General features: G+C 35.1%; 1 protein-coding gene across 1 annotated transcript; it reads left to right on the plus strand.

The window, feature by feature from the left end:
* On the plus strand, positions 1-27,357 carry LOC111416480 (transcription elongation regulator 1). The gene is made up of 12 exons (XM_071194906.1): positions 1-246; positions 438-670; positions 5,970-6,148; positions 7,572-7,821; positions 7,884-8,306; positions 8,369-8,639; positions 8,717-8,976; positions 9,059-9,410; positions 15,285-15,435; positions 25,819-26,715; positions 26,800-26,874; positions 26,934-27,357. Exons 1-12 carry the CDS (start codon positions 95-97, stop codon positions 27,156-27,158), a joined length of 3,468 nt encoding a protein of 1,155 aa, XP_071051007.1. The 5' UTR covers positions 1-94; the 3' UTR covers positions 27,159-27,357.
* The last annotated feature ends 37 nt before the right edge of the window (positions 27,358-27,394 follow it).

Below are 27,394 nucleotides of genomic sequence, written 5' to 3' on the forward strand. Positions count from 1 at the left end.
AAGAAACCATAAGGAAAGGTTGACAGCCGACGGCCATTAACAGTGACGCTTTCACGATTATACTAAAAATTCAGTAAATAAGCGCGATAATCACATGGCCGAGAATGATACTGACGTGATGGAGTACGAGAACGCCGACGAAGGCGTCGCAAACCCCGAAGAGTACGAGGAGGAAGAAAACTTTGAAAACGACGTCGACATAGGCGACGATTTTGTCGGCGGAAGAGGCAGACGGCCGAATTTCAGGTTGGTTCATCTAATTTCTTTAACGCCAAACGTCTTAGTTGCCATGGAAACGTAAACAATTATTTAATGGATATGTGACAGAAATAATTCATGTCATTCCTAATAAATATGTTCACGTTTTGAATAAACAATTATAGTTATTCCTGTTACTTTTGTAATTGTTACACTGAGAAACATTTCCATAATTTTAGAGGTCGCGGACAACAACCAAGAGGCGGTTGGAACGGACCACCTGCTATTAGACCGGAAGGTGGATCAAGGTTTCGAGGTAGAGGCTTTGGACCAGGTGGACCATTACAATTTAGAGGTAGAGGAGGCCCTCCACCCCCGATGTTTGCTGGAAGAGGAGCACCACCAAGAAATCCACCGCCAGGCGGATTTAATGGTCATCCAAACTTTAATGGACAGAATTGGGGACCACCTGGTAAGATTTTTATTTATTGATTTGATTTTCTTGCAATAAATTGAAAACATAAATATATAAAAACATAAGATATCTTGACATTTTTGTCAAGAAATGCTAAATTATTATTATACAGTGATACAATAAAGTACACCCCAGAAAATGATAATATCTCAGCTCCTGAAATGTAATTCAATGAATTTTTTAAAAGAAGGGTATTAAAAGTCTATACTATTTTAATACAAAGTTGAAACAGTTCGACTTGTGCCACAAAGTGAAGGCTACAGCAGTAGATTTAGTCGCAAGTCTCTCAAGACGGTTAAACCCGAATTATTCTAGTTCTAGTGTTAGTTATAGTGATAGGGCAAAACTAGAACTAACACTGGATCTAGAACTGGAAACATTCGGATTTAGCCACACCTCTCTCAAGAGGGCTAAACCCGCATTATTCTAGTTCTAGGTCTTGTGTTAGTTCTAGTGACAGTGCTAGTGTAAAACTAGAGCTAACACTACTAGATACTTTGTAGTTCTATGTCTAGTGTTAGTTCTAGTTTTAGTTTAATAAAAATATACTTACAACCTAGTGATATCTTATGCTAACTAGCGCTACTTATCACTGTCTCTAGAACTAGCATTAGAACTAGAAACATTCGGGCTTAGCCGCACGTCGCTCAAGACGGCTAAACCCTAATTATTCTAGTTCTAATTCTTGTGTTAGTTCTAGTGATAGTGCTAATGTAAAACTCGAACTAACACTAGACCAAGAAATAAAAACATTCGGGTTTAGCCGTGCGTTTTAGTTCAATAAAAATATACAACATGTAAGGTTAATGGCACAATTGTCGTTATTGGAATGACGAAAATTCATTCCGTTTAATAAGAGAAGATCATAGTCAGAGACCGCAGAAAATTAATGTATGGGCTGGTATTATGGGGGGGAATGTAATTGGTCTATTTTTTATTAATGGAAATTTTGACGGAGGCAGATATCTGCAAATGTTAGAAAATCAAGTAGTTCCAAGTGTACAGGGTGGGCAAATTTGGGTGTTATTATAGGCTATCTCAGAAACTATAAGAGATACGAAAAAAGTAGGTGCCATGTCCCGGTCTCTTTTTTCGAGACTAACCCAATCCCGCAAACTCTCTTCTTTTGTTTTTAAGTTATAGCCAAAAAGTCAAATTTTCGTGATTTCATAAAATGCTCATATTTCGTTTATTTTTTAAATTAGAGAAATGGGGTTGATACGTTCTTAAGACACTTTTTTAAGTAGAATATACTACCGTTGAAAAATTATAAAAATATTTGATGATTTTTGAGATACAACACAAAGTTGTATTTTTTTAAATACAAACTATACTTGATTATGATGTTAATGCAAAGAGCATATTTTTAGCTTTCCAATGATGTATCGCATGTATGGTGTATTTGCGGAAAATAAGCGTTAATTTTCAATTCCAAAATAGTAAGCGCTAAAGCTCAAAATTTTGATTATAGTAGGCGGGTTCGGACAGTAATTACTAATTACTACCTAATTGCTATATGGTTTTGCACGAATATGACGGAAAGTTGGTCTTGTACCATTATGCAGGATAAAGTTGGTTTTGTACCAACGAATAAAAACTTTGAATAGTTAATTTAAATTTCTCAGTGTCTTATCCCTAACTTTGTTCACCAATAAAAAATGATTAGCAAGTAAAGTTTGTTTATTAAACATACAAGAAACGTATTAATTAATGAATAATTAAATATGAACAACAACTTCAGGAACTAAACACTCACAGACTGTGTCATCTTCTTCTACTAAACTTACTGGTTGTAAGGTTAGAACAGTTGGGTATCAATGAATGAAATCTTCGGTAGTATCTTCCCAGTTTTCCCCAACCACGAGATTTAGAGGTTTTTTTATATTAGCAACCTTTTCTTTTGAAATTGGGTGAGATAGAGGAAGATTAGGGATCATAAACTGGGCAGCGGACTTTCCATTGAAACGATGTTTATATGGGATATGGAGCCTTATCTATCATTTTCAAAGAATCATTTTTTAATTTTATCGCTTTATGTATTTAAAGATAATGAGGAATTTTTAAACGGGAAACTCGTTTCGAAAAATTCATGAATGAAATGATCGGTAAACTCACATTACTGTAGTAACTAAGTGGCATTTAACGTTTTCCTCGCCTACTATAATTAAAATTTTGAATATTAATCTTTAATATTTTAGAATTAAAAAATAACGTTTGTCCACGACTACCTTATAATATATATATATTAAAAAAATCGCATACTTGAAGAACCACCAATATCACTTGGGATATGCTCCTGATGGTTCAAAATTCCATCGATGAGTGTTTGGGTTATTGCGAGACCGAAGAAGGTTGACAATTTAAACATTTGTTATAAAAATCGTAATAAAAGTGCAAAAAAGCATGAAAACATTTTATTTTCCCATTTGGAAGTCAACCCCTCATAATTCTTGAAAGAATTAAGATATCGGGTTTTGGTTTATGGGGTTGTGTTTCTTTTACCATTACCTTTAAAATAAGGTAAAACTCGATAGGGGTTGCTATTTAAAAATGTAGGGGTGGTCATCCCCTAAAAAAACTCTACATTGCATGAAAGTTCTAAACTATCTAAAAATGTAGTTTTTATATTTCTTTAGTGATCCCCAAATTTTCAAATTTTTTTCTTCACTTGTTCAAAACTTATAGCTCCGTCCCGGGAGTTTTGGGAAACCCTGTATATAAATCTATCACTATTTCATCAGAATCCATGGTTTTCAACGTTAGACGACCATAGGGCTGTTTGAAAACGTTTAAAAAAAAAGCAAGAAAAACAACGATGTAATATGAAATAAGCATAAGTCTTTACGAGCATACTAATAAAACAATCGATGAAATCAAAAATAATAGTATATTGTTTTATATGGAAGAGAAGCAGTGTTTTTTATGGCGTGGTCTGTCGTTTAGCGACGCTAATGACAGATGAGCCGTTAAAATTGTGGTGTGTCCGGCAATGACGGACAAGCCACAAACGAAACTGCTTCTCTTCTGAATAAAACATAGTATTTTTTCTTCAAACATTTTTTTTTTATTTTTATTTTTTTATGTTATGGCGCTAAAGTGAAATTTACTTTAGCGCCATAACGCTGAAGTACTTTTTTGCTATGTTGATCTTAACAACCGTCGTTATGCAACAATGATTTACTTCTACCGTGAGTAAACACGCCAACAAAGTTGTATTTTAATGACGTTTGAAGAAAAAATAAATTAATCATTAATATTCGGACATCCTGTATCAACAAGATAGAAATGATAGATAGGTAAATGAGAAGATAGGTGTGTAAAGAAAAATGTAGATTCGGATTTCATTTTGAATTTGTTTCTTTTTTATTTAGTTTTTATTTTTCATCGCAATTTCTGATCTTGATAATTATTTATTACATTATTTTTTTGTATTTTGGTCGGTTGTTATAGATTTTTTTTCAGAATGGAACGTCTATATAGTTGGCCATTCTTCATATATTCAGATCATACAGAACGTTTTATATTAATACAAGCCGATATGGGTAGTTTATAAGTTTATGGGTCACATAATTGAGGAATAAAATTAACATAATTTGCCAATTAAATAAATAATTTCCAACAAATTAATTTCTTATCAGATTTTAAAACTAACTTTTTCATAACGTTCTTCTACAATGTATTGTTGATTCCCAAAGATTGTTTATTACAGTCAACGTGGATCCATATACAAAAGTGTTGAACTACTCCTGTATACCGGGTGTCCCTCAAATGTGGCTCACCCCCATATTTTTTTTTATCATTAGTGATATAAGAAAACCATTTGGAATGCATAGTTAGGTCGCTAAAACGGATTATTACGACATGAAATCATTCTTTTTGTACTTCCGGTTATACCGGATGTGAGTACTAATTTCGCTATTTTTTTAAATCTATAATTTTTTTTTCTTTAGTTGGATAGACAGTATAATTTCACATAACTTTTACTTGAAAAAATTTTCACGATCGCTTATAATTTTTGAAAAAAAAAAAATTATTTTCGTTTTTTTTTAACGTTTTAGTACCTTCGGAAAATGTATTACAACTTCTGACACATAGTAGCTAGGTTAATAGTACAAATTACGTTATGTCCCTCTTGATTTGCTATTCCTCGAGCAGTGATCACTGCTATGCTTTAGTTAGTGGTTCTTTTTTAATATTGGTGTAAATTAACAGTTGTATTAAATTAGTTTTAAAAGAAAAACGCTATCCAACAATTAAATTTAATTCAATTGTAAGTTCAAAAAAACTAATTTTCTAAATTTTCAAAATGCTCCCGCCTCGATTTTGACATAATTGTATCTTGCGTATTGTCGATCTAACGACTCGACATTATTCCTGAGGAGACTTTTAGGTAATACAATTTCTAACTCGATTTATTTTCTAATACCTCACGAGACCTTACTGGTGTATTATACAGCTCATTTTTGATTTTGTCCCATAAAAAGAATCTAAAGGTGCGAAGTCAGGTGATCTGAGAGGTTTTAACCAAAATAAAGTAAACAATCCAAATTATAATGTACAATGGACATTGTAAGTAACTATCAGCTACAGAACATTTAGTGTAAAAGAACAAAAAATAAAGAAAAAAATAAAAAATCAAAAATAATTGAATTAAACTTAATTGTTTGATCGCGTTTTTCTTTTAAAACTAATTTAATACAACTGTTAATTTACACCATTATTAAAAAAGAACCACTGACTAAAGCATAGCTGTGATCACTGCTCGAGAAATAGCAAATCAAGAGGGACATAACGTAGTTTATACTATTAACCTAGCTACTATGCGCCAAAAGTTGTAATACATTTTCCGAAGGTACTAAAACGTTATAAAATAACGAAAATAATATTTTTTTCAAAAATTATAAGCGATCGTGAAAATTTTTTCAAGTAAAAGTTATTTGAAATTATGCAATCTACCCAACTTAAGAAAAAAAAATTATAGATTTAAAAAAATAGCGAAATTAGTACTCACATCCGGTATAACCGGAAGTACAAAAAGAATGATTTCATGTCGTAATAATCCGTTTTAGCGACCTAACTATGCATTCCAAATGGTTTTCTTATATCACCAATAATAAAGAAAAATATGGGGGTGAGCCACTTTTGAGGGACACCCGGTATATCATTAAAAATGTTTATTAGTATGCAAGTATCATTGTCTATAACAACAGCAATATTTTGTTTAATATCTTACTACAAAACGTATTGTGTTTCAACCAAAATAGTTTAAATTTGAAAAATATATTGGTTTTTCTAGGTGGACCGCCAAACATGATGGGAGGTCCCGGTTCCAATGGTCCAGGCCCTTTCGGACCACCAAATATGATGGGGGGACAACTAAATATAAACAGTGCCCCACCACCGCTTCTGGGGGGTCCAAATAATCCCGCTGGTGGGAATCCAGCCGGATTTAGTGGTGGAGGTCCACCCAACATGGTAAGAATATTGTAATAATTTTAATAAAGGGGTGTTCCAACAAGAGCGCTGTATTTAATTTTAAAGAAAAACACATTTATTTTTTGAATTAAGCAAACATTTTTATTTCAACATAAAGAAAAATAGTTTCGATTAAACGTGAAATACAACATCAGGCAAATGGCCACTACGAAACCTCTGGCACAGAGTTATTCTTTTGTTGAAATTTTGAATAACGTTTTCGCATAAATGTGGCTGTATTTCACCAATAACTGATTTTCAACTGTTTCACGCTTCTTCGCATACACCTTTTCCTTTACATAGCCCCAAAGAAAAAAGTTCATCGGTGTTAGATCGCACGATCTTGGTGGCCAATGTCATCGCCAAATCGAGAAATGACACGACTTGGAAACTTGGTCTGCAGTAACACCATTGCTTCACGTGCTGTGTGGCACGTCGCACCGTCTTGTTGGAAAAACATGTTCTCCACATAAATGACATCTAATTCGGGCCAAAAAAATTCCGTTAACATTTCGCGATACCGCACCCCATTAACAGTTTGCGCATTTCCAGCCTCATTTTCAAAGAAATACGGCCCAATCACGCCACCAGTCCAAAATGCACACCAAACAATTACTAGCGGTGGATGTATTGGTTGTTTGAGTACCACACGAGGATTTTCAGCACCCCAAATTCGATAGTTTTGTTTATTTACGATCCGTCGAGTTGAAAATGTGCCTCATCTGAAAAAATGATTTTCTTCGAAAAGTCCGCATTAATTTGATGATGTTCCAACACCCAATCAACAAATCCACGGCGCTTGCACCAATTAAACCTTGTACGCGTGCAAATGCAGATCTTTTACCAAAATTCGTTGTATAGTGCTTCTGGAAATGTTTAATTCTTGACCACAATGCCGAATGGAAGTTCCTGAATTCTCGACTACAGATTCTCTTACTGTAGCTATGTTTTCAAGTGACCGACAAGGACGACGACAAACATTGATCTTCTGATCCATCAGCATAAATTTGGTCTCAAATTTTGTAATTAAACGCCTCACTGTCGATTTATTTGGCGCATATTGTGACCGAAAACTTGACGTAATTGGCGAACAGTTTTCCTAAAACTTTCACCATTTTTGTAATGTGTTTTTATAATAGTTAGACGTTGTTCGTTTGAATAGTTCACCATATTCATAAATCGCGCGGTCTGTACGTGACAACTGTCAAAAAAAAACGCCGTACAACTCGTATTAATAAAATGGTGGCAAATTTAAATCCGGCGCTCTTTTGTTGGGACACTCTTTATATAGAATAATTTAATGTTGTCAATTTTAATATTTATATCTATCTAATTAGATATTCAATTCTAATTTTAAGTACGATTCCGATATTCAGAATAGGTCTGAGTTTTTATTTTTAATTTATATCTCTGATATTAATAGGCTGTGGATTTGAACGCTGAAATATGGGTAGAAACAAAAACTGGAGAAGGCAAATCTTATTACTATAATGCGAGGACACGCGACACGACCTGGACGAAGCCTGATGGTCCTAATATTAAGGTGATATCTCAAGACCAGGTGGAGGCGATGGCACAAGCGCAGGTCAATACAGGAATGGGAATGGCCCCAGGAACTACGACAGCGGCACAAGCTGCATTAGCGCAAGCAAATATCACCAATAAAATAGATGGTGGGTAATGATATTGCTGTTGTCAGATTGTTTTTGACGATAATGTTTGTTGTAAATTATAGATGGAGGAGATGATAGCAAATCAGATCCAAAACAATCGACTTTACAACCACCCCCAGGTCTACTTCAGGGTCCACCACCAGGAGTGCCTCCGTTCGCAGCTGGACCGCCTGGTCAGTTCCCACCATTCGCACTGCCGCCGCCTGGATTTCAAGGTAACTGGGCTGGAGGACCGCCTGGTTGGCCAGCCGGTCCTCCTGGAGGTGCTCCATGGGGCATGCCGCCTGGCATGCACCATCCTGGTATACCAGCTCCACTCTCCGCCGTTGACGAAGCTGCTGTCTTAGCTAAAGTGGATCCGGACATTGTAGCCAGAGCTTCCGAATGGTCCGAACATAAATCGCCTGACGGAAGGTTTTATTATTACAATGCCAAAAAGGGGGAGTCGGTTTGGGAAAAACCTCAATCCTTAAAAGACTTGGAGAGTGAGTTATTTTTTTATTATTTTTTACTTTATGTTTTATTTAATACCTTTAATTTCTTATAGCTGCAAAATTAGCAGCAGCTCAGGGTATTTCCACCAGACCAACCGGGGAATCGCCGCAATCAATGGAAACAGGTAAGCCAGCAGATGGACCGCCTAAAGTGGTCGTCGTGAACGGTGATGTGGCCGATGTAGCGAAAGAAGAGGAGGAAAAACGGAAGAAACATGAGGATGAGCAGAAAAGGAAACGTGAAGAGGAGGAGAAAGCCAAAGAGGCGAAACAACAGGATAAATCAAGGCCGATTTCAAGCACTCCAGTCCCAGGAACACCATGGTAAAAATTATTTATTTTTATTGATTAATTAACTTCTAAAAAAACTAGACAAAATCATTATTATTTAAATAATATAGGTGTGTTGTGTGGACTGGCGACGGCCGCGTCTTTTTCTACAACCCTTCATCTCGTTCGTCTGTTTGGGAAAGACCCGAGGACCTTTTGGGACGTTCCGACGTAGATAAAATGGTAGCAAATCCACCGGATGCTTTGGCTACTCAACCTAAAGAAATTAATAAGGACACAAAGAAGCGAATTGCATCTGAGGATAGTGAGAGTGAAGGAGAAGCACGTGATTCGCCAACTAAAAAGCCTAAAACGGAGGATGTGACTACAAGTAAATAATTAATTATTTAACATTTTATTTTAAAGTGTAATGAATTTATTTATAATATATTCCATTTTTTTTTGTATTTTAGGTGCAAACGGGGTTCAACCAAAAAAAATTGATATAGGCAAAGAAGCTGCAATTGAAGCGGAAGTTCGAGCGGCAAAAGAACGTGCCGTAATACCGTTAGATACACGTATTAAATCGTTTAAAGAGATGTTGGCGGAAAAGGAAGTGTCCGCTTTCAGTACATGGGAAAAAGAGCTCCACAAGATCGTTTTCGATCATCGTTACTTGTTACTAACGTCAAAGGAACGTAAGCAGGTTTTCGAAAAGTACGTAAAAGAGAGGGCGGAAGATGAAAGACGAGAAAAACGAAATAAATTGCGTGAACGGAAGGAGGCGTTCCGAAAACTGTTGAATGAGGCACATTTGCACGGAAAGTAAGTTTTTTTTTTGTGTTAAACATCTACTTTTAAATTTTAAAAAGAAAGTACAATTTTATTATATCAACTAGCCTGTCTTTAACGCGTAGAGAGATATAATAAATAATGATGAGTATCCGCCAAAGTATATTAATACTCTTAGTTATAATCCATTTAAGGCTATTGATAAGACTATTAGTATCACTTAATCTTATTGTACATACAGTGAAGAGTCACTAGAACTCAATTTTCAATCAAAACCGACGCTTTTTATGCTCTTTCAGCCCTAATATACATACTGATTTTGAATATCTTCACGTGTCAAAAGACCCTGTAGGGAAGGGGAACAAAATGTTTAGATATTACCGTGACAAAGTCGTCAAGACAATCGAGGTCATAGACGTGCTGGACCTTTGATGGTCGATTTTGTCGTATTTTAATGTTACAGCCACGCCATCTCTTTTCTACACATGGTTTATGTTTTTGAAGGATTACCTGAATTAAAAAGATTATTTTTTGTTGTGAGGAAACCATGTAATAGAGACTGGGAATGAAAATTAAATGCGGAAACATACAAAAGTATGTACTTAGTATCTAAGTAGGCAGGCATACATAGGCTTAGATTTATTTTCACCACTTCTTTCGATACACTATGTTGTGAAGCGTATTGAATTAATTATATTAGGTTGTTTGGAAAGTAATTTCGTTTGTTTCCAACAGAGGTCCTAGTTGTATTTTTTCACAGCCACCTTCACACTTGAACCACATAATCATCGTATATTTTAACAACTGATATATAGCAAGGCTTGCTTGTGAAAAAGTAAAAAGCAGCATTTACTGCGTTATTTAGTATTTTTTACCATTGAAAAGGTAAAAATTCTGTTCAATCAAGAAAAAAATTATCTAATGTTTATGGAGAAGATATGTTGACAGAATGCCAGTGATAATACCAGATTGAAAAAGTTCGATCTGGAAATTTTGATGTTGAAGTATCACGTTTTGGAAAGCTGATGAAGACACAATAAAGGCATTAATTGATGCAAAGCGGCGAAATAACTACTTGTTATTTCTCGTTAAATTCGACTGTTCATGTCCTCACATTTTCATGTTCATACCGAAAGAAACTTGTAGACGCTGGTTGCTTACAACAATGTTAAACATATTTCTTATGTTTGGAGTGAAAAAGATGAATCGCCTCTAAGCATTTTGAAATTCATCAAAAAAGTTTCTTGAGCTTCTACCATACAACACAACGATCAATTCTGAAGTGGGCTGTTACAGTATCGCTCAAAAGTATATGATAATTTTGTTTTTCCTACATAACTTTTTTGAAACTTTATGAAATCAGCCAATCTTTTCACCATAGCTTTTCCAATGTATTTCACATGACATAGACTTGTGTAGAAGAATCCCTTTCAACTTTGAGTTCGATGTCAACAAAAATAAATCATAACTAAAGAAATATCAACATAACAATCGCGTACAGCAATCAGCCATGTAGAGCAACAGCAACCTAGTACTTGGTTGGGTAACCGTTGCTGTTGATCACAGCCTTGCATCTACGGGGCATGGAATCGATCAATGCATGGTTGGTTGATCTTCTCCAATTCCGCTTGCAACTGTTGGAATTTCTCCTCGGCGGAAGTGGCCCGAATGCCCGTCAACTTGCGTCCCAGAGTGTCTCACAGCGGTTAGATGATATTGAGATCCGGACTCTGGCTGCACCAGTCCATTACTGCCAATCGACGCTGGGCGAAACAGTTGGCGACGTCCCAGGATGTGTGCTTGGAATCATTGTGTTGCTGGCACAGAAAACCCCCGAACCATGTTTTTGCATACCCAGGGAAACATGTCATCCTGCTGCATGTCCTTGTAGTTGTGGCGATCCATGGTGAACGTAATGCGGATCAGGGGGCCGCTACCAGCAGCGCTGAAGCACACCCACACCATGACGTAACCACAGCCGTGTTTCGACGTGGGAAGCAGGTACTTGGGGTCGAAGCGAGTGTCTGTAGGACAGCGTATCCACGATATGTCATCAGTTCCGAATAGCAGGAACTTGCCCTCGTCGCTCCACAGGACCTTCTTCCACTTCTGCCGGGTCCAGTTGAGGTGCGCTTTCGCCACTCCACGCGCACCTGTCTGTTTTTAGCTGAAACGAGCGGTACCTTTACCGGACGTCGACCAATAAGTCCCGCATCCTGTAGCCTCCTCTTGATCGTCGATGTAGGCGGTTGGCGCTGCGCAGCACTCCACAATTCTCTCCGAATATCCACCGCAGTGAGCCGTTGGTTCTCATTGCACAGTCTCGCGACGTTCCTGTCTTCTAGCCGAGTGGTGATTCGAGGTCTACAATTCTGTTTCTTCTTCACGATGCCCCCGAGTACGTCTTCAAATAATATTTTATAATTTTCCGAAAATATCGTGTGAAAATAACGCGAAACAAAAAATTGAAACAAAAAATTAAAACAAAAAGTTGTTTCTAGGCCTGACATCGATTTTCAAATAAAATGATCATCACGCCTCTATGCTTTGGCATACAGTAACCTCTGGAATATAATATAATTCTATTCACTCGTTATGCATTGTCTGAAAATTGTGTTAAGATTCGTCTAGTATTAGAAAAGTTATGTGAGAAAAACCAAATTATATATCATATATTTTTGAGCGGTACTGTATCTGTTGAATAAATTAAATGGTTCACTTAATTAAACAAGACCAGAATCAACAGAAAAAAGTGTAGGGTTCCACCAAGTAATGCGAGACTTTATACAAGTTTGGTAACTCACTAAAAGCTTTTATAGCTTGGATCCACCATATTCTCCAGTTCTATCACCTTCTGGTTATTATTTGTTCCAGTCTCTATAAAATTTTTAAGACCGTACAACCTTCTTCAAATGAGAACCTATTCTATAGCGTTTCTTCTTCTTCTACTTGTTTTAGATCTATTTTTAGTCTGTTGATATCTAAATTCATAGTCGAAGTGTGTTTTGGATGTGGAGTTCCAGCTGGTTTTCCCTCTTACATGATCATCTTACTCATCCTCTTGATATGATCACACCATCCTCTTTTCATTGTCTCCTCATCTTACCACATCTAGTATACCACAACGTTTTCTGATGTTAAATTTCTTATCCAGTCTGTATTCTGTATGTTATCTTTCTCTTGGGCATCATAATAAAGTTGTCACTTTATTGATCAGGTTTCTTAAGGCTTTGGCTGGGTTATGACTGTTGGAAATCTTCAGTTCAAGATACTTGAAATGACAGACTTGTTTGATGGGCCTGTCTTCTATACTACTTCGACAAGTTTTTTGTTTTCTTGATTGATATAGGCACTCGATATAAACAAAATATTAATAGTCTGCATAGCATATCACACTGCTCACATATTCTTGCTCGCTCTATAGCCTAAATTCAGTTTTCTCCATTATCAGATTAAATAGGAATGGGCTTAAACTGTCCCCTTGTCTAATTTCGCCTGGTGCTGGGGCATTCGTTTATGGATATTTTCGTGTTTTTGAGGATTTTTCATAATTTCTTCTGTGCTCCATATAAGTTATGGTCCATATCACTGGTAAATTTACTCCATTTAGTAATACATCAAAAATTAAGAGTAGTCTTAATATGCGTGGGCTTGTAAATGCCACCTTAATGAGATATAAGGGTGTCAAAGTTTCTTTAAAATTAAACATTATCTGCAATAAAAAACCCTTTTTTAAAAACATTTTCAACGCAACTGCTAATTTTGTCAAATGGGCAGTATTTTCGTGTAAACTGATCAATTATCTATCAATTGGTCTCTTACAAAACATTGATTAAAGCAACAGTTTTTGATTGATTTTTGATAATTGATCACTTTACACGAAAATACTAAAAGGTTTGACAAAATTGCTAATTTTGGCGAAGACAATATTTTAAAAAACGGTTTTTTATTGCAGATAATGTTTAATTTTAAAGAAAGTTTGACCCGTTATATCTCGTTAAGGAGGCATTTGCGAGCCCATGTATAATTAAGACTATTTATCTTAATTTTTCATGTATTATGTTACATGTTATATATATGGCTGAAAGTTCTCTTACTTCATCACAAAACCACAGTTTGGTATTTTTAATCTTGGGTTATTCTATTGTTATGTCGCATACAGCAAGATTGTGGTCAGTTCCTAAGTTAGCTGATCTAAGGACTTTACATCTAGTATTTGTGGGGGGAGAATTGCTCTGTTTGTTATTTTAAAATCACAATTTTGTTGTTCCCTATACGAGCATTGTGATCTCCAAAAATTAAAGTTTTATGGTTGTTATTCAATTTGTCAATAGAATTTTGTAATACCAGATAAAACTCTCTTATTACTCTATGCTTACCGTCGGTTGTATTAGGTGCATTTGTGTTAATTCAGATCTGTTGTAATTTGATTAATTACCCCCATTATTCTATTGTTTACATATTCAATGTCTTCAATATTCTCCGTATATTTTTCTTGCCCACTCCTGACTGTGCTCTCTTTCCTGTTTCGCTTTTCCGCTATATAGTAAAATGTAATTTTTCATCTTAGATGTTCCTGGATCTTTTCTTTTTGTTGAAGAATTAACATGTTGTTCCTCTTGACACTCGGGGAATACGTAACATCCGTCTCCAGCATCACATCTCAAAAACATCAATTTTGAACCCGTCTGAAGTTCTGATGAAAACCAGAGCTTTCATAAGTCGCAACTTCGTGTTCCTTATTATTTATTTGTTTGACCCAAAGTGTTATATGTCACTTTAAATTGGCTCATAAGTACCTTTACTGGAAATTAAAGATTCGAGATAAACAAACTCAAGGACGGCTCGAATTTGTGGTGGGAAGTGCTGTATTTGGAGGGTATTGCTTCATTCCACCATAATTAGTTTAGTGTTAGCGAAATTTTTTCCATCCCCAGAGTGTGGTTTTCGGTAGTAATTAGTTGGATCATTTTTTCCAACTCGATACCACTCGTGGCTGGTCTTCAATATATTTTATCAAATCGTTTGCAACTCTTATGTACAAAAGAATTTTCAAGAGGCAGCTCTATCTTACACAGCCAAACAGGAAATTAAATTCTCGTAATTTTTCTGTCAGTTGTCCGATATTAAAGATCTAATCTTTGGTTCTCTACCTTTATCAAAACCTGCTGGTTCTTGAGCGATTTGTCGTTTTAGATAATAATTTTGCCTTACATCGATTATTCTCAACAGGACTTTGCTAGCATAAGAGATAAGTGTGATGGTTCGCTAATTCTCACATTTTCATGTAAAGCCTTTTTTGTGTTCTGATACATTATTAATTGCGTCCAATTTTAACGCCAGCGTCCGGTCTGCCATATTTTGTTGCATAGGTCCAACATAATGTCCACTTCGTCGTCTCGTAGTGTTTGGCGCTTAATTCGAATTTAAGTGACTTATCACATGTTCTACCACTGTTCTTTCCAGCTAAGTTTATGGTCTTTCGTTTCGATCATAATCAAAAGAGAGACAAAAATGAACTTTTAATTTGTCACATGAACTTTTTAGGCATTTTTTACTTTAATTTTATTTTGACCCTAAGGTGGAAAAGAGGTGTAGAAAAAATTTGGCACCCAATAAATCTAAAAGAATGATTTTCTGGAGTTCTTGACTTGAAGGCTGGTCTCTTGTAAGCGTCCAATAAAAATTTGCAAAAGAAGTCGAAATAGGGGTATTTTGAGTGATATATTGCAGCCCAATGCTTAATACGTCGAAAGTAGTTCTTCTATCAGATCTTTGTAGTTTCTCAAAAAATTTTGCGCGACACTTTTAAAACTCTTCTAAGTAAATTTTTTTAGCATTTTATAATTGTTAATATCACCAAAAAGTTATAACTTTATTTAGAATTTTTTTTTTATTTTTTTTAAGGTCTTCATTTAGTGACTTTGCCCAAAAGTATGCAAAGGACGAGCGGTTTAAAGGTGTGGAAAAGATGAGGGAACGAGAAAGTTTATTCAACGAATATTTGATTGAGGTGAGACGTCGAGAGAAAGAGGAGAAGTCTCAACGGCGTGAACAGGTGAGTTCAGATAACTTTGTCCAATTTAGTTTAGGGAAAGATAATTGTAAAAAGATTTTTACTGTTTTCAATTATTAAATTATGAAAGATAAGTCTTAAAAATCTTCAAAGGTGAAGGTAAAAATCTTTTTTTTACCTGGTTATCTTTAAATCTATTTAATGAAAAATCCAATTTTCATCCTTATCCTATCCCATTTTGTTATCCTTTAATTTTTGTTGGTATTTCCACATTTTTACAGCTCATGTTTTATTCTGTATCATTCGTATAACTATTTCAGGTTTATTTATATCCAGTAGGTATGTAATAAGTTTTAGAATATAGTTTTTTTTTAATAATAAACAACCTCTAAAGATAATCATTTAATTTAAAACTAATGACTAATGTTATTAGTAACAGTATTTAAAAATTTGTAATATTAATCATAATTTCATTTAAATTATCTTTGGGGTGTTTTTATTTTCCTCCTATACGAAAAACATTTCTTGTAAATAAAAATTTAATTATTAAAGTAAAATGTGTAGCGAAAAAAAAAAACAAGAAAAAAATGTATACTAAATTGAGAGAATTCCCCGTTTAGCGTGTGCCGTGGCGCGACTTTTTGGAAGGAGTCCTCAGGGCGTGGTTTTTAAAATTGGATCGTATGAAGGAGATGCCGAATCCGTCCGAATTTAGGAAGCGATCGTCCTGCATCCCTCCCGGCCCACGGGTGTCCCCGCTAATCTTTACGAGACGACGGTACATACAATCTACAAGAATCGTAGGCTAATGTAATTATCTCTGATTGATTGATTGACACTGAAAAAAAATAACAAAAAAAAATATTTCTTTGTCTCTCTTTCGTTCTGTTTCTCTCTGTCTTTCTCGCCGTCTGTAAACGAAAAGCTAAGGCGGCTTGGACAGTGAAGCGGCCTACTATATTATTTTTTGTAAAATTTAAGGTTATATTTAAGGCTACATTTTTTTTTAGTTTTAATTTTTATGTGTTATTTTCTTTAGATCTTCTTGTGCAGCCATACGACGGAGATAGTTGTTATTTACAGAGAGATTTAGTTCTGATAAAAAAAGTTTAATTTTAATGCAGATTTTTAGAAACAAATTTCTTTAAAATTGTTCTTTGAGTAGGTGGTGTGCAAATTATATTCATTCATTTTTGTTTGAGTGGAAATGCAGATTGCTAAGTTTCACCATTTTGTAGAAATCTTAAAAATGTTATGTTTTAAAAAGTGACCACAAGGTGATGCAAAAATGGGTACCTATTTTTAAATTGTTAATACAGCGAACTAAAATTTTATTGCCCAAAATTTTACTGATTTTTCTGTGCTGAACTGCAGAACCAGACTTAATAAACGTTCAGTAAAAAGTTTTGAGACAAGTTAGCTTGCGGTGCAAAGATAAAATTAGATAGACCTCGCAATATGACAGTAACAGACCGCTTTTATGTAGGAAACACATCGTTATTTAAAATTGTGCAGTAGACTTCGGCGTTGAGGTTATCATAAATTAGAACCAAGGGACTCAATCCATAACAGGAGAAACATCCCCAGACAATGTGTTCCTGGAAGAGGCGTTCTTCAGGCTAACGCCAGGTCCGAAGGGTGGTTACTCTCTACCGTAAAAGAAAACGTCCAGAGAACCTGTTTCCACTGATCTATGGTCTATTGTCGACATGTTTTACAAAACATTAACCGAGAAGCTTCAAAGACCTATGGTCAAAGGCTTATGGGCAGCAGCCCGACTATTAAAACAAATCAGATGTGCTTTCTTATGGATGGTATTCATCGAAATAACACTTCCTTTCGGATGCCTGTTGAAACTCTTGGTATGTGTGTGCTTTCGAATTACTCTGGACACGACTCCCAGGTCTCTTTCTTCTTAACCTTCGGAACATGCGCTCTTAATTATACCATAAGTACACGAGCGCGGAGTCTGAGTCCGCACATTTAAAAAAAAATTTAGTGACGTAATTGTAAATGGAAACTTATTAAATGATAAAATGTTATCACTATAAGAATCTTACTTATTCAGCATCACATTCGTTACATAAAAGTACAATGTTCTAAACACATTTATTACATTTTTTTGCACGAATATTTTGTTGGGCGGTTTTTTCTGCAGTCGCAGTAGCTACAGCGACCTCGTTTTGTAGTGTTTTCATCTTGAGATGTTTCTTGCTGTGGTTCCTCAAACCCGGTGATATCTCTAATTCACGACAACAGCGGTTTTAGTAAACAACGTAATTGGGCTCGTTGACGAAGTTGGCCATCGACCAATTGCAGGGATAAATTTCGTAAGAATTTTTTTTTCTTTCCGTACTAGCTGTACTATATTTATTTATTACCATAGCATTAATGGCTTCCTAGTGTTTTTGGCGCAGTCGTAAGATGTGCAAAGTTTATCAACGGTGTCTACGCCACCTTAACACCATAATAATGATCTTCATTTCGCTAAAATACAAAAAAAAAATACATAAAATTCTGTATTGCAAAAACGTCCGGAAAAAAAATAAGTTTGAGTTTAAAACAGTTTATGTAGGGAGGAAGAAAAAAAGAAAAATAATTGCAGAATCGAAAACCTTAACCTCTCATATAATTTAAAAACTCATTTTCACTGTAAAAAGCGCCTTTAATAAGTACTTTCTTTAAGTCTTTTTTAAAAATAGTTGTAGGCTTCTGTAACCATTGCTTGGGAAGAGCATTTAACAAATGACGGTGACCGTATCTTGTTATAGTTGTTTTCATACGGCAGTACGGTATGGCGACTTGTGTACCATTTCTCAAATTTATCTGAGTGTCCTCTTTTCTGCATGTTAATGAAGGTAATTCTATTTTAGCCTTGCAAAATTTGTTGATAGATGTACACAGATGGAAGTGTGAGTACATTATATTTTTTAAATAGGGGCTTACAGTGAGTTCTTGGATGCGCCTGTTCAATTATTCTTCGCGCCTTTTTCTGCAGTATGAAAACAGGCATTGTATGACCAGACGCTCCTCAAAGACGTAGTCCGTAGCTCATGTTGTTATGGAAAAAAGCAAGGTAAGCGGTTTTAGCAGCAGAGGCGTTTACTATTTGGCAAATTCTTAAAATAGTGTAAATGGCGGATGACAGTTGTTTCACCAATATGTCTCTATGATCTTTCCAAGTGAGTCTACTGTCCAAGTTGATACCTAATAGTCGGATGGTAGCCGTCTTTTGCTTAGTGTTACGATTAGTAGTCAAAGTGATTACTTCGGTTTTGTCATCATTTAAGGTCAAACCGTTGTTACTGAACCATTCAGCAGCCTCTTTCAGAGCACAAGCTACAGCTGTACTGACCGGTACTGAGCCACTCTCTATCAAAGTTGTTTCATCTGCATATAGTATGGCTTCAGATGAAATATTTTCAGGTAGATCATTGATATATAAACAGAAGAGAAGTGGCCAAGTAAACAAGAACTCATTTCACCGTTGAGGCTGACCGCCTGACTCCTATCTGTTAGGTATGAAGTAATCAGTTCCAGTGGTCTTGCACGTATGCCATATTTTTCCAGCTTGCCAATAAGAAGAGTATGTTGAATGGAATCAAAAGCTTTTGTTAGATCACATAGGATCGCTGTTGTTTCATCTCCATTTTCCATAGCTTCCCAAACATTATTAAGGAGAGCCTCCTTTTGTGTTCTTGTAGTCTACAATGATTTTTGGTTTGCCAGTATTTTTATCTATATTATCATCATAGTGTAGACTTGAAATGAGCAACACATTTTTGTTTTTCTTTGGCTTGTACGAAACTACAGTAACATTTTCACGAAAACCAAACATACTGGATCTTTCCGGGCGAGATTTATGTGGACGTGAAAAGTCTTCTGGTAGCTCCCTTTTGTTTTTTCGAACTGCGCCCAGCAAAGTCAATTTATGATTATAAAGTGCTTCCAATAACTCCATACTTGTAAACCAATTATCGGTAGAGATGTTTCTTCTAGAGTCTAGACTATTTTATAGGTTCACAAAGTCTTTTTAAACAGCACTTGGGGAGTTACTCACGATGTAGGGTCTGGCTGCTTTCCAACATAAACTTCCAAATTTGATGTAAAATAACATTTGGAATCTACCAACGCAAAAATTTTGATTCCATATTTATTGGGTTTATTCGGCATATATTGCCTAAAAGAGCAGCTGAAAGAATTCTTACAATTTGCAACAAATGCATTTCAAACATTTCTCTGATGGGCGCTAACTTGTCTATCTTTTTTCGCTCCTCTCGTGTTTCAGGATTATCGAATCGTAGGTTACGTACCAACAAGAAACCTATTGACATTACTAGGCGAAATATGTCTACTCCAGTTCCCTGAGTAGAAAATAATTCCCTAGGATTCAAACGGCTTGATTTTAGGACGCCTGCCATATACAGGGTGTACAAAAAGTATGGAATAATGGTTCTACAGCCTAAACTTCAACTTATATTAAAAAAAGTTTTAAACAAAAGTTACTTGAAACTATTTTCCGCATATCTTGGCGTAGAAATAAAATAGAAATGATGACGGCAGTCTGAGTTACGACATGCTGAATGTGTTTTTTAAATGGAACACCCCGTATATTTTAAGGTTTTTGGATTCCTTTTGACAAGGTGTTGCAAAATGCCATAAGGTTTTAATGCTTTAAACTGCATAGTTTTCGAGATATTGAAACTTTTATTTAAAAAGATTGACCAAATTATGGCGTCATTATGGAATAGACAACCTAAGTCTTGACGTTACAGGGATGGGCGGAGCTTATACTGCTTTAAACTGTTAAAACCGTTTTAAACTTTTTTTTAATATAAGTTGAAGTTTAGGCTGTAGAACCATTATTCCATACTTTTTGTACATCCTATATAATAGTCCCAGCACAGCTTTGAATATGTTTATTCGTACATTCGACAATTGCTCAACATGTTGTTAGTAAAAAAACATTTCCAGATTTCAAGTGGATTTTTCAGATGTTTAATGTATGCCTTAGGACCAGGTAAATGTTTCACTATATTTTCAGACCTCGTTCTTACGTTTTTTGGCGGACAATGCTTTCTCCACTTGGTTCCATCTTTAGAGTAATAAAATGGCCCGTCCGTCCGATGACGATAATTCTCTGCGCGATTCTTCTTCAATATCTGAAATATCTTGTTCGCTCTCTGAATTTTCGGACCTTTTCCAAGTGATTATCCTCATCTCTATCTTCTTCGTCCTCATATTCTTTTTAGCAGTTCTCATCATCTAACATGCATTCATCTAATAACTTTTGTAGACACTCCTGCTCCTTTCATGAGACCACATTCTGTAAATAATCTTACCGATTTCACTGCCATTGCCTATTCTAAACAACAGAAAAACGCATCCTCATGGCACGTTCTGCATCTATGATTGACGTTCACAAGACATTAAAGTTTACGACAAAATACCCCAGATGCACTGAAATCAGCTAGGGGTATTTATATAAAAGCAGGGGTTTCCCAGAACGTTTCCCATCTGCTAGCGTGTACAGGAAGGTTAACTTTGTGGGTGTGTCGATTTTGGGTAATTCAACTTATTAGTTAAGCTCCTTAAGGATCGGTGATTTCTGTGATACCCGATAATTATATTTATGTACCAAGTCAGTAAAGTGATGCTTTATCGAACGAGTCTGAGTTAGCGAGTCGAGCGAGCGAAGCGAGTAACAGGGGAGTTCAATAAAGACATTTTGTTGAAATGTTGTATGCAACACATACAACATTTTATCACCAACCGCAAAATTCAACAATATTCTAACTTACCAATATTATATGACATGTGACAAACGATTTATTTTGTTAATATACCTCGGTAAAGTTACACTATGTATCAAAGATCAGTAGTATAGTGGAAGGAAAGTCCGCTTTCGTAAAGTACTTTACCTGCCGCTAAATGTACAGTTTACTAGACAGTAGCATAAAGTGTCACTTTACTGCCGCAAATGGATAGCATAAAGAATGGTTTTGCTGCCGGTTGGCGATAAATAACTATTTTCTTGAAATCAGATAACTTTAATAAAGCCAATGTTGTTTACTGCCTGGTCATTTTGAATATGTCCGTTATGTTCGTACATCTGAGCCGCAGGTATCAGCATTTGTATGGGTGTCCAAATACTTATTGGTAGATAGTGTATAGTGGACACATACTTTTTAATTAACTCCTAATACTTTATTGATGACGGCAAGAAATTTTGTCAATATAAAGCGTTTTTACTACAAAATTTGCGAAACATCAAGACTAAATAAGTTTTTATAAATAAAAATTCGTGATGAGGTTCGGTCATGTGACATGACGCCATAACGCTTCCCAAAATTTAATCCTCTCAAATCAAAACTTTACCAAACTCTCAGTGTAATTTAAAGGTGTAAACACAAAAAGAAATGCCCAATAACTGCTTTAGTAAAACGCTTTTGTAACCTTTGACGTATTCTCCTGATGATGCTGTAACACAGCGAAACCGGTAGAGAAATAATTAAAATAAAATCCATTTGAAGTGCGAAAACGAATTTTTATTTATATCAAACAAAATGGAAAGAAAATCATTAAATAATATAAATAAGTTTTTGTTTACAATTTTGTCAGATGCACCATTTCTATTTGAATATTGCATAAAAGTGATTTTTTCTTCATCATCGACATGTAAGCCTCTTGTATGTTATAGGTAGGTTGTAAGAGAGTTAAGAAGAATGCAATTTATTGTAATTCATTCAATTTTTTTTTGGCTTACAAAGGTTATTGTTCGTGTATTCGCATAATAAGATATTTCAAATTGATGTATAGAACTGTATTGCTATTTCTAAATTTGGTGTTGATAACTCGAAAAGCATAGAATACTTAATCTAATAATAGACAAATTCATGTTTGGAAGTTTTAAAAGTTAAATTATACAATTTCAATCAATACTTAATAATTCATTTTGCACATTCGTCTCATAATCTGCTTCACTAAAATGGTCGGAACAAATCTAGCAACTGTTAAAGTTCTGTGGCATTTCCGAGGCCTTTGGAAAATATTTATATATTCTTGATATTCCTCCCTCTTCTAATATTACTGTTATTATACAGGGTCCGGCAGTGAAACGGAAAGATTTCGTAAATAATTTTATTGTTAAAGAATATTTTTTTTAATAATTTTTAATACATTAATGGAAAATAAGAGAGTAGCCATTTGGTTTACAAAATCAAAAAAAATATTTTTTGAATACTACATCCGCTCAATGTCTTCCGTTACAATTTATGCATTCTTGGAGTCGTGTCTGAAAGTTTTGCATAACTCTGCAAAAAAGAAGTCGCAGGCTGTTAGGTCGAGAGACCAAGGGGGCCAACTGATATCCCCGTTTCAAAGCATTTACAGCATTCATTGAAATTCTTGCAGTGTGACTTGTTGCCCCGTCTTGTTGAAAAAGTGTGTGTTTATTCACTGGAAAGCTTTCAAGTTGTGGTGTGAGAAAATTCTGAATCATTGCAACGTGTCGTACAGAATTAAAGGTAACTGCACTTTCAGCATCATTCTCAAAAAAATATGGACCGAAGATTGCATTTGACAAAATCTCACCATTTTGAAAATAGGCTTTAACTGCGTAACCGCGATGCTCACCCGTCCAACGCTCCATTGTAAACTAAATGGCAAATCATGCAGGTCTTGGCAAGTCGACTACTTTCTTCCCCATCATTTTGCGGCGCGCTGTAAACCCCACCTCAAATCTTTCCTTTTCACTGCCGGACCCTGTAGATAAAAATTGCACATCTCCGGCCTGGCACTATAAGTCAAATATTATATACATTATGAGCATATAAATATGAAGTTTAATTGATAAAACAGTAATAATGTTTTGAACAGGAATTTTTTTAAGGCACACAGACATATCTGGTTCCGGTTGAAAGAGACGCATTAACAGCACGACGATACATAGCAGAGTTCATTTGGCAAGTTGGCAATGGTTTTCTGTTAATGCACGGCATGGATCGTAACACAGTACCTTTTGTTAAATGAATACCCCTCTTGACAGTGTAAACAAGATGATTTTATTAAGGTCAATTACATGTTCGTTCTGTCTTCGGAGGGCAACTGTATACTACTTCGCAATCCGAGCGTTTATTGAACCTTCGATGCAACGACGTTCTACTCGCAACATAAACCGACGAAAACACCTGGGGTTGCATTAATTCATTGCTTACACTGTCAATACTGGCATGCAAGTAGCCACACAGGACGTGCTGATCTCTATGCCAAATTAAATGAGAAGTGTCATTCAGAATGGAGATGGCAATACGCATTATTGACAACTGATTTTCGTCGTACAAGTGTATTTTCTCAATAAATTTATAAATTCTCCAATTTTTGCTTAGTTTCCGTTTGTATCTCATGACTACGTCTGACGATACGCGAGAAAATTACTAAATCAATATACAATAGATTTATTGCAATAAAAACAAACAATATTTAGAAAGATCTGTGATGCGTGGTGTATATGGTCGGATGATTCAACTAATCTAGAACAACACCGGAACGCAAATAGAGCTTGTATCTTGTTAAGTTATTTGCTTGTACATTGACCATAAATTTAATATTTAAAGTTATGGGAAATTACCTACTAGAAAAATTTCTAATTTATTAAGATCATCGACGAACTCAACTTTGCCGTTTTATCGCTTTTATGTAAATTTTCTTTGCCTACAGCACGTTTTTAGCTTATTGCTGTTACTAGAAAATTGGCGATATGGCACGTGAAACAAAAACATGTATTTATGTTTATATACAGTGTGGCCCATTTATAGCTTAGCAAATTCTTTCTTCACCGGCGAAGATTAGATGCATCAGGTTAGATAACGAATTGAATTTTGACAGTTAATGTTAAACAGTAAGAAATTTCTGAACGAACAACTATTGCTTAATTTTTCGGTCAACAGTGTGTTAGTCGAATACCATAACAAGCAAGAAAATGTCCTATATGTACAACCCATTAGTCTGAAATGACGGAGTGGTTACTACATCGAAACAACTTCAATATTTCAAACAATATGATGACCCGAAATTGGTCAAGTCAGTGTAGTGCGTCGGCCACAAGCAACTTCACCTTAATCAGATAAAGTCATGGACCTTATCGTTTCTACAGTTAATATTATATCAACCCGAAATTGGTCAAAATAATGTAACGCCTCGGCTTGATCAGATAAACGTGGACCCTATCTAATATTAGCCGAGGTCGCTTGCGGTCGAGGCTCTAAAGTTATTATCAAATCAATCCGAAATTGGTCAAGTCAATGTAGCGCTTCGGCTGTAAGCGACCTTGGCTTGATCAAAAGAAGTCGTGAACACAATCTTAAACTTGAGATTTAACTAATATTTAAAAATTCATATTAATGAGAAAACAAATAGTCATATTTTTTTCGAACCATATTAAAAAGATAATAAAATTTGACGTTTTTGTCCCCACCTTGTGACATTTTAACAGTTTTACCACTACTTCTATATACAGTGCTTCCTAAAAGTAAACGATAAATCTGTTAAAACAAATAAAAACGATTTATAGAAAAATCGGTGAGATGGGTTTTGGTATAGATTTTAAATTTTTTCCGCCATTTTTAAACTAGTTATGACGTCATCGCTATTTTCTTTTCAAATAGCAATCCCCCATTTTTATTACGGAATATGAAAGAGGGTTTTTTTTCTGAATTTGGTACAGCCAAAATTAATATCAGTTACATAAGAAAATATTCGAGAAAAATTGCCTTAAAATTTCATGATTTTTCATACATTTGAGGTAGACAAATAGCAGTAGCCATGCGTAACCATGGCAACCAGTTGTTTTAAATATTTGATATCTGAAACAGTTGGTTGCCATGGTTACGCATAGGTACTGCTATTTTTCTATCTCAAATGTAAGTAAATATTCTTATGTAACCAAAGAATATTTACTATTTTCAAATAGAAATGGGGCATTCCTATTTGAAAAAAATATCGATGACGTCATTACTCGTTTAAAAATGATGGAAAAAATTTAAATCTTTAGACCCATCTCTGCGATTTTACAATAAACTGTTCTTGATTATTTTAATGAATTTATCCGTTATTTTTGGGAAACCCTGTATACGCCAAATAATTTGCGCACCATTTCTTCTTCTTATGAATCTGCAGCGAAAAGATATTGCTTAACCAATTTCTCAATTTTTATTTCAGCAAAGTTTAATCACGGTTTAACAAACCTTTTTTTCAGCTTATTTCTTTATTCTATTTCAGATTTTAGGACGAACTAGAATTTCAACCTAGGATAAATTTTTACAAAAAAAAATTATATCCAATATAAAAATATAAAAACTAGCTTTAAAATAAAAATGTGTATATTAAAAGCATTGCTAACCATCACTTCTACATAATAATTTACAGGTGAAAAAGGATTTCTTATCGCTTCTTCGCGAGAACTCCGATATTGACCGACATGCCCGTTGGTCGGATGTGAAGAAAAAATTGGATACTGATCCGCGTTACAAAGCGGTCGACTCAAGCGGCCAACGCGAAGACTGGTTCCGCGAATATTGCAAGATCCTAAAAGATGAGAAGAAACGAGCTAAAGAAAAAGATAAGGAGCATAAAAAAGAAAAGGACAAAGAGAAACATAAAAAAAGCAAGGACAAAGACAAGGATAAAGAGAAAGATAAAGACAGTAAAGAGGAAAAGCATAAGGAAAAAAGCGAAAGAAAGAAAAGAGATAGCAGCGGAAGTCGATCAGAAAAAGAAAAATCTAAAACAGAAGAAGAAGAAGATGACAATGTTAGTACAAGAAAAGCTGAAGGAGGCGGGGATGAAGATGTCGAAATGGAACCAAGTACTTCCGACGATGAACGTGCTCAGGAACAGAAAGAAAAGGATAGACAAGCGAGAGCCGAGGCAAGTTTAAGGGAAAGAGAAAAAGAGGTACAAAGAACTTTAGCGACACATATGAGAGACAGAGATAAAGAAAGGGAGCAACACAAACGAGATGAGGCAATTCAACATTTTAATGCACTTTTGGCCGATTTAGTTAGAAATGCAGATTTGGGTTGGAGGGAGGTAAAGAGGATTTTAAGGAAAGATCATCGATGGGATTTGGCGGAGTCACTTCAACGGGATGAAAAAGAGAAGTTATTTAACGACCATATTGAATCGTTGTTAAGAAAGAAACGGGAGAAGTTTAGAGAGTTATTGGACGAAACTCCCAGTGTTTCTTTGACGAGTAATTGGAAGGAAATTAAGAAGATTATTAGAGAGGATCCTAGATATACAAAGTTTGCTTCTAGCGAAAGGGTAATTTCTTTTTGTTGAAATTAATACCTAAATCCATCTTAGTAATGTTTCTTTTAAATTAATTTGAATTGATTTCTTTTTTAGTGTGAAAGGGAATTTAAAGATTACTTACGAGACAAATTGATGACTGCAAAAACGCAATTTAAAGAATTACTTCAGGTAAGAAAAGATAAAATAAATATTAAATTGTTATTAATTTTTGTATTGATGTTGTTTAGGAAACAAAGTTGATTACACATAAAAGTTTAACGACTGTTCGTGAAAATCAAGGCCACATGCAAGAGATTGAAGAGATTTTAAAGAATGATAAGCGTTATTTGGTGCTCGATCACATTCCTCAAGAGCGCACTCAGCTTATTCTTAATTACTTAGAAGAATTGGACAGAAGGGGACCTCCACCGCCTCCAACAGCTAGCGAACCTTCTAGAAGGTCCACAAAATAGATTTACTATATTTTAAATGAAAAAAAAAATTAATAAATAATGTAAAAAAGAATTAAGCAAGGACGGAAAGAGAAGATATTCAGTAGAATTTAAAATTTATTAAATTGACGGGACTATTTAGTTTATTATGATGATGTGTAAGATAAGAGATAAATGTAAAATGTTTTCTTAATTTTTTGCAATTAAATTTTTTTCCGTATACATGTGTTTGATTATGACGCTTAGAACGTCTCTTT

Source organism: Onthophagus taurus, chromosome 3 (assembly GCF_036711975.1).
Source record: "Onthophagus taurus isolate NC chromosome 3, IU_Otau_3.0, whole genome shotgun sequence".
Lineage (NCBI taxonomy): Eukaryota > Metazoa > Arthropoda > Insecta > Coleoptera > Scarabaeidae > Onthophagus > Onthophagus taurus.